The sequence below is a fragment of the Arvicola amphibius genome, chromosome 8, assembly GCF_903992535.2.
Source record: "Arvicola amphibius chromosome 8, mArvAmp1.2, whole genome shotgun sequence".
NCBI classification, from domain to species: Eukaryota; Metazoa; Chordata; class Mammalia; order Rodentia; family Cricetidae; genus Arvicola; species Arvicola amphibius.
The window spans coordinates 14,156,651-14,170,966 of NC_052054.1; the positions used below are offsets into that span (position 1 = coordinate 14,156,651).

General features: G+C 39.6%; 1 protein-coding gene across 1 annotated transcript; it reads right to left on the reverse strand.

Moving 5' to 3' along the window:
• Nucleotides 1-9,203: 9,203 nt before the first annotated feature.
• Nucleotides 9,204-13,452, reverse strand: LOC119821639 (vasoactive intestinal peptide). The gene is given in 6 exon segments (XM_038340778.1): nt 9,204-9,251; nt 10,056-10,163; nt 10,165-10,186; nt 10,537-10,641; nt 11,429-11,551; nt 13,346-13,452. Coding segments are annotated over 6 exon segments (513 nt in total).
• Between the last annotated feature and the right edge of the window lie 864 nt (nt 13,453-14,316).

Below are 14,316 nucleotides of genomic sequence, written 5' to 3' on the forward strand. Positions count from 1 at the left end.
GCAAAGTTAAGCTTGCTTCTCAGCAAGCTCTGGTCTATAGATGTGTGCGTCTTAGTTCTAAACAGGCATATCTGTGTCCTCAACCGTGCTATTTTGATATATTCCCAGCAGTGAGGCTGATGGCCCCATCAGGCCTTGATTCTGTAGGGAGATGGGCCTCCATTTTGTCCCAAAGGAGCTTGCAACCTAAAGGAGGTAGCCAAGAAGACTGGCAAGGAGGTTGTATCAGCCTTTACTTGTATATTCAGAAGTCTGCGCGGGCATTTCAGCCACTCTGGTCTCTAGTTCACAGTGGGTTCAGGACACCGGTTTGTAGTTCTGTCTGATGGATAAATGAATTATTGTCTTAATTATAGTCAAAGGATGCATGTGAAACCTAAAAATATGTTTCTGTGTCCCAGTTGCAATGCATAATGACATCAGAAGTTATAGGAAAGGACACTGGGCGTTCATTGTTATTCTGTAAGGCTAAGCAGTGACAAGAGATGCCACTTCCCAGCAGTGGAATATATATATATATATATATATATATATATATATATATATATATATATATATATATATATACATATACATACACATCATACACATTAGTTTGTAGTAATTTGCTTTTAAAATAGTATTTTACTCTTACAGTCTGCACAGATGAGCCAATTACATAGTGATTATTGACAGTAATTTCCTTGCTTATTCAAGCTAATGTTCAAGTAATTGGTGTCCTATCTGGACATTATTCATTGAGAAACAGCTTCTCTTATTTTCCTGATGCTGGTACTACATTGAGCAGCAGGGAGTGCAAAATGTATATGCTCGTTTTGCTTTCATTGCAGCTCGTGTTAGCAACAGTCACTGCTTCCAAGTAAACCTGAATTCGCCTTTTCTCCCACATAACTGACCAATGCCCTCTAGGTGATTTTGCTTTGATTATAAATTAGCCGCATTATAATTAAGTTTCAAACATTTTTCCAGCTATCATCAAGTTAACAGTTTTGTTCCAATTTATTAAATACTACTCAACTGCGGGAAGACCCTCATTTGTATTTTATTTTAAAAACCACTGTAATGTTTTAAAATGTGATGTCTAAAGCTGGGCAAGGCGGCACGCACCTTAACCTCAGCACCCGGGAGGCTGAGGAAGGGGAACTGTGAATTCAAGGCCATGCTGGCATGCATAGGAGGAGACTGTGTGTGTGTGTGTGTGTGTGTGTGTGTGTGTGTGTGCGCGCGCGCTTGCGTGCATGTGAGAGAGAGAGGGAGGGAGGGAGGGAGGGAGGGAGGAAGGGAGGAAGAGAGAATATTATAGTAGCCTCTTTCTTGAGCCAATTATTTGTCTCACATATTACTTACCATTTTACCCTCATTTTTCAAGTATATTCCCAGGCCAGCACCCTTCTAAGACCTGAGATCTGAAAATGCAGTGTTCACCACTCTTTCCCAGTTACGTTAAGCCTTAACCTTACTTATTCTTACTCCCTATGCATAATTTTGGATTTACTCATGGTAGTAAGTCTCACCCCACCACACACACACACACACACACACACACACACACACACACAGTCTCCTCCTGACATTCTTGCTCTCTCCCTTGCTCTTTGTTTTCTCTTTACATGTTTGTTACTACTAATCTCCATTCCACTGGGCTCTACCTAAGTTTATAAGGGTACAAATTCAAATTTCTTTACATGTATAAAGACAATGGCAGGTGAGATATCTTTGAGGTAAAATAAAAGAACATGACAATTATTTCATTGGCGGTCGGTCGCTTACAAACTTACAAGCAAGGGCAACTTCTAGTTTGGATTCTATAACTTTCAGCAAACGACTAAATACAGCACAAATGGTTAAATACACCCCCAGTGTCGTGGGCTGAATGGAGAGAAAAATCTAAGCGACAAAAAGAAATCTGAGGGATTTATATGCATCTCCTGCCACTGGAGCAAATGGGCTGACTTACAGGTAGGCATACCTAAGAGCAAGGAACTCAAATGAGTGAACCTGTAACCATGCAGTGAGGAGAAAGCCAAGGAAAAGAAACAGCATTATGAAACCACGGCAAGTGTCCAAGGAAGAGAAGCAGAAAGAACATAATTGTGCAGGGGAAAATGAGAGAAGCTAACTTGTGAAAAGAGATGCGTCTGGCAGGGGACTGACAATTGCACAGGTGGAAGACAGGGACCAAGGAAATGGCCTCCTAATAATTGGGGAGAGAAAGCTGGTAGCAGAGGGCTGTGTAAAGACAGATGCCTCTACTGTGCCCTGCCCTGTTTCTACTTTTGGATAAAAACCTCCAACTGCTATTGGTGAGCCAGGCAGTTACTATTTGAGTTGGCTGCACCAAGTACTTAGAAGGCAAATAAGTAACTAGGTATAATTTCTTCTAATATGTAGATGTAGTGGGATGTGCAGCCCCAAAGTTCTTAGCAATTTGTGGATCTGATTATACAATTCTTAGGGTCCATCTTTGATCTATTCTGCAGGACAGAGATTCTGTTTCCTGCTCAGAAATAGCACATGTTTGTATTAACATCAACGTAGCATGTAACAGTGTTTGTTGTAATCTACTGTGTATTATGTAAAAACAATAACAGCAGAAAAATAGAACAATTAGAACCTTCTTAACTTGAATGAATCAATTCACTTTACTTATTATTGAAATATTTAAAAGCTAAAAGCTAAATGCTTGGATATGCCACCCCAAGACTTAGTCAAGGTGTCTAGAAACATTTAAGGAATAAAGTTTACCAGGCTAATAACTAGGTATTAAGGAGACCAATGCCCTTCACCGAAGCATGTCGTCTGAAACTGGCAAACACAGCCAGCCTGTAGCCACTGAGGAGCAGCCACTTCCATACAGAGCGTGCACTGACTCACGGATGAGGACGGACTGCGGCCAGGCCTCATAAGAAATGCAACCCAGAGGAAGTGAAATGACTTTTATGTTATTTATTTTCTCTTTTCCTTTGCTCCATCCTCTTTTTTTTCTGAAACCTCCATATTTACCAGACACGATATTTCTATTCATTTTCTACAATTGGTTTTTTAACCTCTGATTTATGGCCAGTGTTTTAGGCCATTTGCTTGATTCTGACAGAACCTTTTATTAAATTTTACTTATTTATTGAACCTATGTTTTGTAGTGCTGGGAGAAAGGAGGGTCTTGCACACTGATCTTCCACAGAGCTCCACAGGATTTGGTTCTGGCTCAGGCTGTTTGTAAAGTCTGGAAGCCTGCTCCTTTTCTCTCTGTATGATTCTGCTCTGTGCTTGCACTGTTTTCTTCATTATCTCTGAGATTTTGACTTTTGCCCTCTTGCATCTCTTTTTTTCTCCATATTCATTAAGAACAACTTCTGATCTTCCTTCCATCAGGTTTCCCCCCAAATTCTGGGGGGATTCTTGGCTGTTCTGACCCTTTTCAGTGTTTATGGTGGCACCTTCCACCCCTAATTTAGGTTTGTTTGATAAATAATCAAGAAAATGGAGGTAAAAAAGATGGAGTAACTAGGAAGCCTGGTGGGAATCTCATATTGCTACTTTCTGTATATTATGGGTGTTTTTTATTTTTTACTAGTTTTAAAAATAAGCAGATGCCAAATGGGTTTCAGATGGCACCCACTCTTAGTTTTTGATGAGCCTTCTTCCACTCCCCCACTTTTCCTCTACCCCTAACTCTAGCTTCCCTTTTCTCTAGGTAACCTTTGGTCTTCACGGCACATATCCTGTGACCCTCCTCCTTCACCCTGCCGCATTCCCCAGCAATATCTCTTTTTCACCGATCACTGTCCCTTTTCTAGTTTCATATACACAGATGCACACATCACAGGCATACACACACACAACACAGATTCATACACAGACACACATCACACACACATAACACAGATACATACATACCCATCACACACACACATAACACAGATACATACACAGACATACAGATGCAGATACACACACAAAGACACAGATACACACACATACAGACACACATCACAGACATACACATGCACGGCACAGATACCTACACAGATACAGATATATATACACACACAGAGACAAGCACACACATTCTTAAAATGTGGAATGTATACATGTTAGAAAGTATGGTCATTTATCTTTCTCAGCCTGGCTTACTTAACTAAGCATAACAATCTTCTGTTTAGTCCATTTTCCTGACTATGCTGTCATTTCATATTTCTTTGCATTGAACAAAACTCCATTGTTTATATGTGCCACAAGCTGTTCCTTCTATTCCTGATTTCTTTGGAGCTTTTATCGTGAAGGTGTACTGGACTATGTCGGATGCTTTTTCTCCATCTACTGAGGTGCTCATGCTGTTTTTCTGTCCTCAATGCCATTTAGATGGTGTATTATATTTATCATTAAGTATTTGTTGAACTAAACATACATCCCTAGGATGAAGTAACTCTCAAGCATCTTTTTGGGTTAGATGCCAATCTTCCTCAAATTTTAATCAATTCATATTCACTTATACAACTGAAGAAACGTCCAAACAAATATTCGAATGTTTTGAGACTTCGTTCTCTCTTGGATACTACTCTAGCCCCAAAGACATTTAATATTGGTAGATTATTCTTCCCTAATGCAGTGGACGCTAGAATCAAGTTCTACTGTGGCTTGGGAATGATGATCGTATTAATTCCTGCTGCTGCAGAAACAAGCTTCCACCGACTGGAAAGATTAAAATAATAGATGCTTATTATTATACCACTCTGGAGAATAGAGTCTGAGTGTTGGTGCCATATGGTTAATACCAAGGCATCCGTAGGGCTGTAACCCTCCTAGAGGATCTTGGGAAGAGTGTTTTCCTTGCTTTCTTCAGTTTCCTGGATTCTAGTAGACTGGAAGTCTACTTCATACATTCATGTTATACTCATCTGGTATATTGTCATACTTCCTTCTCTGACTACTGCCTTCCTCATCCATCTTTCATGGACCTGTGTGACTATGATAAGATACTTAAATAGCCCAGGATAACCCCCTGCTGATCTGAACATGATCGCAGCTTGCGCTACATCAAAGAAGCACATTCATTCACAGGTTTTACGTGTTACGGCATGGACAGTTCCAGGGATTGTTATTCTGCCTAAACACAATCACACAACAAATTTAATCTTTGGCTTATAAGATGCTAACATATCTATTAATACTTCAATATGTTACCACATGGTAAAATTTAATTCATTTTTGAAATATTTTTGTAGTCACATCTACATAGTCCTGTCTAGCAAGAATTCTAATTGGTCTTAATAATAAAAACCCAGAGTCAGATATAGGAGTTAATATTGAAAGATCAGAGAAGCAGAGCTGCCAGACAGTTCTTACCTTTACTGAATCCTCGAACCAAAGGGCAATCCTGTCCTTATAAATCCTCAGACTAAATGTAATGCACTCCTGTCTCTTTCTACTTTACATTCCTCTCTCTGCCCAGCCATATCCCTTCCTGTTTCTACCTCCTTAATGTTGGAATTAGCAGTTGGTGTGTGTCACCACTGCTGGCTCTGTTTCTCTTTTTAGATGGCTCTTGTAGCCCAGGGTTGCCTTGAACTCATAGAGATCGGTCTGCTTCTGCCTCCTTCTGCTGGGATTAAAGGCATGTACCATGACTGCCTGGCCTCTATGGCTAACTGGTGGCTAGTTCCACACTCTGATCTTCAGACAAGCTTTATTTGTTAGATCACAAACAAAATATCACCACAGTCCTGCACCACTTCTTTGGTCAAATCTCATACTTGGTTTCTACTTCTTCCTAGTCTGGATACAAGACCTCCTGTGTTACATGTTAATGCCAAGGCTATTACCTCTTCCCTCATTACCACTTACATAGGAACCGTCTTCCTATGTGAACATGGGACATCACAGCTACTCAGGCAGTGCACCATGACCAGGTGGGGCATGAGTTGTAAAGGTTTGCGTGAGTAAGAGAGAATTAAAACTTACAGCTTTGTTTCCAAATTAAGTCACTACTGACCTTTGCAAGATCGTATTCAGTTTGTACATGTTGGTTTTCTGTTTCCATTCTGAGATTCCATTAGAATAGCCAAATTGTGGGATCAGGTAGAGTAAGTACAACTCATTTTCACTTGCTGAACTATTTTATCATCACCAATAACATAGTATCCTGGATCAGACTCTCCCTTGTAAATGTAACAAACAAGAATGAATGGAGAGGTTTTCCCCTGTGTTTTTGCTAAGCACTGCTCCATTGATGGTTAGAGTTTTGAGTCTCACCTTCTTTGTTACTCCTTGAGGCTTTGGGGTGAGAATGTCAGTGTTTCCAAACCATGACACCCATTCATCTCTTCTTTTATTCTGTATGGCTAGACTCCCAAGTTTGGAGTTGGATACATAACCCCCTAAGGAAAACAGCCACATTTTCCAGTCTTCCCTGCAAAGGACTGTGGGCTTAGGACTAAAGTTCATGGGGAAGGAATGTTAGTGTGAAAAATGGGCCGGAAGGGGACCCTCGTGCTTGGGACATAGACACCATGCTTCCCCATTTATTCCACCTCTGACCTTAGATAGGAAAGAAATCCCCCTCTGTTAATTCAGGATTCACAAATGCAATCCCACCTCAAACATCACAGAAAAACATCTCCAAACCTGCAGGTATTGAACTAAGGGAGGGACCAGTGTATCCTTCCAAGAAACAGAACAAAAAAAAATTTGCAATGATAACCAAAGACCTTTATTCTTGTCTTTAATTTTGTACCATCACATTGGAAAAATAGTTGTGTCTACAAATGTCCTTTCGGCAAAGGAAGCCAACAAGATGAAATATTGCGAGTGACTATGTGCAAAGTATTCATGAAGTCAATGACTCCATTCAGCTTCTAATTTACACGTCCGTAAGCCAAGCCGAAAGAGAAAACTTCAGATCTGATGCTGGGCTTTTCTTAATTGTAGCCATTAGGGACTATAAATTCTGGTCAGAGAGCCTAATTCTTGAGAGATGGAGTACCTATCACTGCAGAAATACAATTCTAAAAGTCCTTCTTATGGTATCTGATTTTTTTAATCCTTCTTTTTGTTATTCCCCTTAGATATTTTGCTTTATTTTCCACAGTAGCCTATCTGTTTAACATTCGGACTTAGTCACACTGATGATCTGTTCTGCGCTTTTGAATAGTTAACTACTTGCTATAAATAAACACATCAATTTTCCTCTATTGCTACCCTTGCAGAAAGCTTCAAATAATTGCGATGAATCTAGAGTCCACTTAACATTAAATATATTTTCCTTAGAAAGAATATATAGCATATGAAATTACAAGCCTTTCATGAGCTAAGGATGAATTTTAGAATGCTCAAATAATATTTACAATGTAAACATCACAGTTATTACATAAAGGAAATCACAATATTCACAACACACTTTATTTGGTTTTGCTATGGAAGTTGTTCTTTTGAATTAGATATGTAGAACTCATAATGTAGTCACTTGGTTGTTTTCCTTCACGAATTCTGGAAAGAGAAAAGAATTAGAGCTTTAGACACAAACAATTTTAAAATTTGGCTCATGTTAGCTTTACTCACTCAGTTACTAAACCTCAATGTCTCCTTGCCCCTTGTCAACAGCCTCTGCTGAGACTGTGCCTGGCAGAGCCAAGGAAGAATTATTCCTAGAACACTGACTGTCACAAAGGAACTAGGGGCGAATAGGCTCCCTACTTAACCATTGATAAGGAAGCGTTTGTAACTTTCACAAGGGAACTGCTTGCAGGAGAGCCTGCGGCACTTGTTCAAAACCACCCTTCCATGATCTCAGTGGTCTCTCATAAACGGCCTTCCAGTCTATAATGGAATCTGCCTTTGTATTTGATGCCTGTCATGTTCTTTATCTGAAATATTCACTGCATAAAGCAATGTTATATCTTTTGGTGTTGGGCATGGAATCCAAGGCTATTGTGATTGCAAGACAAGTGCTCTACCACCAAGTGAGACCCTTAGCCTGGCTTTTACCCTTGAGCTAGGATGGGTCCTTGGGACTGTCTATATAGGAAATCATTGCTATGGCCAGCTCCTAACCCCATGCTTCCTTCAGTGATAAAGAAAAAATGAATCTAATTGGTGGATCAAAGCACCCAGGCAAATGACTTTTAAGGGCTTGTTTGCTCCTCATAGCCTTCTTAAAATCTTAGATGATTACACCAGAAACTGAGGTTTAACTCAAACACAGGGCTAGCTATTTTCCCATACTTAGCCAATGTTGGAATCCTGTCTACCTTCAGGGTCTACAAATCAGGTTCTACTGGGGCCAACCACTCCCAACCGTTTTATATCTTTTCTTGGTTATTTCTGTGCTAAATGGTTGTGACAGAAACCAGATAGCCCACAGAGCTGTGACCGTCTCTCTACAGTCTATTGGGGAAAAGTGGACTGATTTTTGACACAGTGATAAAACATACTTCTGTCACTTTGTCATTGTGAGCAGGTTCAGATAAAACAATGAGATTAGTGCCCCTGTAGCTCATAAAAATATAGCTTGTATCCACATTGATATAAAAGCAATTGTGAAAACAGACTATATCTCTTTGCAAAAGAAAAAAGAATATCACATTTTTTTTTCTATTCAAAACTATTCCACAACGAAGGCTGCTGGGGCTATAGTGCCTCTACTCACTTCATGGATCAAGCTTTGGCCTTTGTTCCATGATGGTTGCTGTGTTTCACAGCACTGTAATTAATCTCAAATGCCTTGGCATTTCCCCTAGTGTGCTTCTGGGTTATCTTAACTGAGGATATTTAACAGGGCAATCTTGGGACTAACTCTTAAATGAATAGAAGCAGCATGAATTGAGTCTCCAGACAAAGACATTTTCCCTCATGAGTGTGAGTCAGGATCCTGTGTGTTTTAATTCCAGCATACACATGGGAGAAAAGTGAACAAAGAAGAAGAACCTTGCAGAGGCCAAACTCCTTATGGTGACGGGTGCCCTTGTCATGATGAGAACAGAGCATGCGTCACCTCAAGGTGTTCACTGGGGTGCAATAGGCCTCAGGTAGAGGTGTTATGCAGACTAGATAATATCTCCAGATAGAAGGAAATTTAGCCCTAGGATATTTTTGCCGACTGGGTCCTTCCTGCATCTGTTCTTCCCAGTAGCTTTGAGCATACAGTAGTAAGAGTTCATAGGCACACTTACCTCTGATCTTCAGCTCTCCCCAAAGGAGCCTGTTCATCATTTTTCTAGCTCTTCAGGGAAGTCTGGAGAATCTCCCTCACTGCTACAGACCAGAAGGAAATTGCTTGTGTTAAAATTCTCAGCTGAGGAAGGTTCCAAAGAAACAATTATAACACCATGACTCGGTCATTATCTATGCCCTACAAGATGCACTGGCAATAAACAATGATCTCTGCAGCTAGTGATTGCCCATGAATTGTCTAACATCAGTCTTATGGAATTATCACTTAGTGGGCAAAGAGGATACTCTGTATGATTTCACCCCAAACAGAATTATGCTTAAGGCTCATTGTTCATACAAAGGCACCTGGAGTGAGAAGAGAGAGCATGCTACCCCTTATCACTGTGCCCAGTATTTGTACACTATAGGGACAGGTGCTTTTGGAACAAACACACAGATGACTCCACGATTAAATGTGGTAAGCAGGGTTGTTGGATACAAATATGATACAGTTCTCCTTCTTGCCAAAATTGCTTGATTGTCCTGTCCATGTTTTAAAGTAAACACCTGATTAAACTGGCTGCCTAATTCCAAATAGCCAATCATTTCCCAACCTGTTGATGTGTAAATTCAAATTAAAGTAACTTTTAAAGGTAGGTGTATCCAGGTCAGCATTCCCACAGATACTGCTTTATAGTGGCTTTGGACTGACATTCATGTCCCAGTATTTTAACGTTTGCCAGGGATTATCTGACATCAGCCTGAGTTAAGTAAGAATGGGATGAGCAGTTCACACAAAGCAGACAGTGTGACGGAGAAGGAAAGAGGTTCCCCATATAGAGCTGAAAATCTGAATGTTCAATTACACATTTTCCACTTCCCCAGGTATCTCTCTTTTCCCTTACCTTCCTCTTTCCATTCAGAATGGAGTTTCAAGTATTTCTTTACGGCATTTGTTTCCTGAGGCGGGTTTTGTAGTTATCCGTGAAGACTGCGTCCGAGTGCCGTTTGCTTGGCCACGGGGTCTTCTGAGATGTTACTGCCTAAAAATGAATTGAGAAAAAGTGAAAGTAATTATGTCAGTAGTAAGGAGGAGATGCATCGATGCTCTGTATTTTTTTTTTCTACTGAGTTTAGCACAGTTCGACTAGTTTGTAAATGAGCTACTTAAGAAAGATACATTTAGAGTCAATAAGTACCAAAACTCTATTTCACTGGGGGGTAGGGGATGTTGGTGGGTTTATTAATAACATGCATTATTTTCTCTAAATAAATTGAACATTATCAAAGGGTGTCAATCTTGAGCAATGAAAATAACATTCAAGAAAGGAAAACAGAATTTGGAGATAGAGCATTTATTTAAAAAAAAAAATAGTAAGTTCTCTTTACCTGATTCGTTTTCCAATGAGTGACTCAAGGTATTTTTTGGCAGAGATCTGACCCAGAAGTCTACTGTAGTCGCTGGTGAAAACTCCATCAGCATGCCTGGTATTTCTGAAGCAAGGAAGCAAACACATGATGGCTTGGTAAAGCCTCTTGCAGAGGTCACCAAAAAAAATCTGCAAGCTACTTACAGAACTGGTCACTAAAACTTCAGTCAAAAGTGAAGTCTCCTAACACCATAGCAAAAGGAAATTCCTAGTCACTTGAAGCAAGATCTAAACTAGATGATTCTGGAAAAAGTGAGCTATTTTAGATACGTGCTTCATTTTTTATTCCCTGACAGGATATTTAAAATGGATTTTTCTAATAAATTTTGCTTTAAAAATTCATTTATAGTTTCTATATATCTATGTAGTTTTTAATGTTGCCTTAAATAAAAATACATGCAATGAAAAAATATGTTAATTTAGTCAAACTCTAAATTTGTATTTTACTTATTCTTTTCCAGCAAAAATAATGGGGAGCAAATCTCTTGCGATAGATAGGTCCACGAGTGAATCCCGCAAGCCCATGGGAAGCCTCTTTTATACTTTATCCTCAGTGTGATGCCATTTGGTCTGTTCTGAAGCACGACTCTAGACAAGCAGCTGCTTGTGTGAACAGCACTGTTGGCTATCTGGACCCTTTGCCCCTGTTCCCTCTCATAATCCTGACTGTGGCAGTTTGACCTGGTGTTTGTCTAACCTGAGCTATTGAAGTGAGACTCAAAGGCTGTAGGGAACGTACGTCAATCAGGCTGAGCCTTGAGTCAGAGAAAGCTATTCTTCTGTAAGATGAAACTAGAGTATTTAATCTTTTCAAGTGTGCTTCCTCAGTAGATAAATGAGAGTGAACTTACCTGGAAACATCATAATAGGGTGTGTCGTTTTCCGCCAGGGCATTCTGCAAGATGTCAGTGTCTGCTTTTAATGAGACTTGATCAGGATCACTTGCTCCCTCAAACTGCATTCTGTCATCCAACCTATTAAGGTAAAACACACTAAAAATGCAATCCTGTCCTCTCTTAGAAGATGGTGTTTGTGGACCTGCAACTATTTAGAACAGGAGAAAAAGGTATTGGGACATATCATCCTTCTGCAACATAAGAATAGAATAATTTGACTCCATAGCTTCCATGTTTAATGAAGATATAAGCAGTAATTTTGTGTGAGCTCACCAAAATGACATCATTCAACTTTGACAAGCTTTCTAAACCAAACATAATTTCTACTTAATTCAATTCTAGTGAAGCCATAAGCAAAGCGCATTGCTTCAGTGTACCTGACTATGTCCTTTTGTGATGTGGCATTTAACAGGTAGAATGTGTTATACAAGTTATAGACATACAAAAAGCGAGTATTCAATATGAAAACTTATATTTATGTAAGTGGTAATAATTGCTCATATTCAGGAGAGGAGCAGCAAACAAGCTGCTTTTCTCTCTCTAGTTCCCGGATGTGTACCACAAAGCTTTACGTCATTGATCAAACCAACAGATCTCCACATTTGTGAGTGGTTATTACAAGATAGTGAATTTAACGTGTCCTGCTAGTTCCTCATATTGCCTGTGTTAGCACATTCTTGTTAGAAATGCATTATGCTGTACTACAAAATAAGAATTGTCTTTATGACATAGAGAATACAACCTTTACATGTAGATGCATGTGTATTTTTAATATCAGTACTACATTGAAAGTGTGTGTGTGAGAGAGTGTGAGTGTGTGTGTGTGTGAGAGTGTGAGTGTGTGTGTGTGTGTGTGGAGTGTGTGCGTGTGAGTGTGTGTGAGTCTGAGGGCATGTATGTGCGACATTAGGGTTAACCTCCAAAGAGTTTCCTCTCTTGGGCACTTTTGTATCTCTGGGTGGTGATGTATATCAGATGGTGAGAAGCAGTCCTTCCTAGCCTGGGGTTGAGCATTCAGTGTGGATTTCAGCGTTCCTGTGATTGTTCCTGTGATTGAGATGTGAATACTGGGACTCTAGCTGTCAACACATGATGAGGTGACGTGTTATACAATTTCCAGATCAATAGCTGAGAGATTATTCATTCTACAGAGCATAAGAAAGGGCAAATAACCAAAAAGATGGTTTGCCTTTAGATGCCCGTGATTCTGCAGATTAGAAAGGGCAAAGATGAATAGATTATTAACATAAATCTATTTTACTTTAGGTTAAATTGAGTTATGGTATGCTTTACGACTGTGAAGCATCAACTTCAACATATCAAAGAGTAAAAGCTAAGAATGGGTGGGTCAAACAGAGGATGCTGTGAGGATTGTGGCTTAGTACATACACTGCCTCATGATTGCTAATATTGGCAAGATGATTTTTTTCCTAGACCTATTTCTGCCCAATGCAATTTCATGTGTATATCTCATTAATGAACTATTGATATTATAGTCATTTTATTAAATATAAATTTAATGAAGTTGGCAAATAAACAAATATTTTTTCTACCAGAGAAAGAACTGCCTGGAGATGGAAAAACATAGGAATTTGTTTGTTTTCTAACACTAGTTTGGAAATGGGACCTATCTGCTATGCAAAACTGATGTTGTCTTTCATGTCCAGAAGGTAAATTCTGGATCCCAGAACAAGCTTTCCGAGTTTGGTTGGGAATGAATTTGCTTAGCATTATAATCACAGTATTGAAATAAATAGTGTACAGTTTAAAATGCAGCACTCTCCGAGATGACATATGGGAAATCTCATTTAGATACTCAGGAAATGCCTGCCTATCTGAATTGAGAGTGTACTTTCCTGGAATGAAGCTTACCTCCCAGCAGAAGGTGGTCCAAAGAGAGGCCAGGCCAGGGATTGCGAAGACAGCACACTGAAGAGCATGAGGAGCGTCAAGAACTGGGGCTTGCTTCCGGCTTCCATCTCGGTGCCTCTGGAAAGAGAGAAAGTGCTGGCTTTGCCAGACACACTTGGCAACATTCTGATGGCCTAGCAATACTGCTAAGGGGCTCTTGTGGAGTTGAGAAACAGTCATTTCCTCTTTAGAAAAGTTCAAATTTGTTGCCATAAGATTTTTTAAAAATAAAGATTTCCCTTGGGTTAAGACATCTGAATACAAGCAAATTTCTGTTTTGTCTTTCCCTCAGCAGACACTCAGGCACCGTTAGTACTTGTTCAAGACTACACTCCTGCTGTGCTGCAGATAAACTAACTCCAGACTCTGTGTTTTGATAACACAATCGTAATATTCAACCTCCATGTCTTTTCTGGTGAAGGAAACAGCTGCAAGGAATTTGTTGGTTTTTTTTTCCCCTTTAAGCTTCAGTGTCTGATTGCTATAAAACTGGAGTGTTACCGGTACACTTAATGATTTCTTACAAGTTATATTCACAAGTTTGAATGTTTATGGGTACATATAGAATAAAAAGTATAGATCTGCATCATTAAGGAAAAATCTTGTATACATATTATAGTTACATTCTTATTTTCCCTGCATTCATTAAAGATATCACTGCAAACTCACAAATGAACTCAAGGATGAAAGCTGATGTCTCCAGAGCCACTCGGCATTGTTACAAGTTTTCCCAGAAAATCAGTGTGTGTGTGTGTGTGTGTGTGTGTGTGTGTGTGTGTGTAGACCCTATGAGTCTTGCATTCTGTCCATACACACATTGTATTTCTAAATGCTTTCCAGCTAACATACAGGTGTTCAAAGATTCTGTCTCTGGGTAACTGTAAAAGTCGTAGCATTTAAAACTTAACTGATGAAGAAAGTGAGTCCCTTCT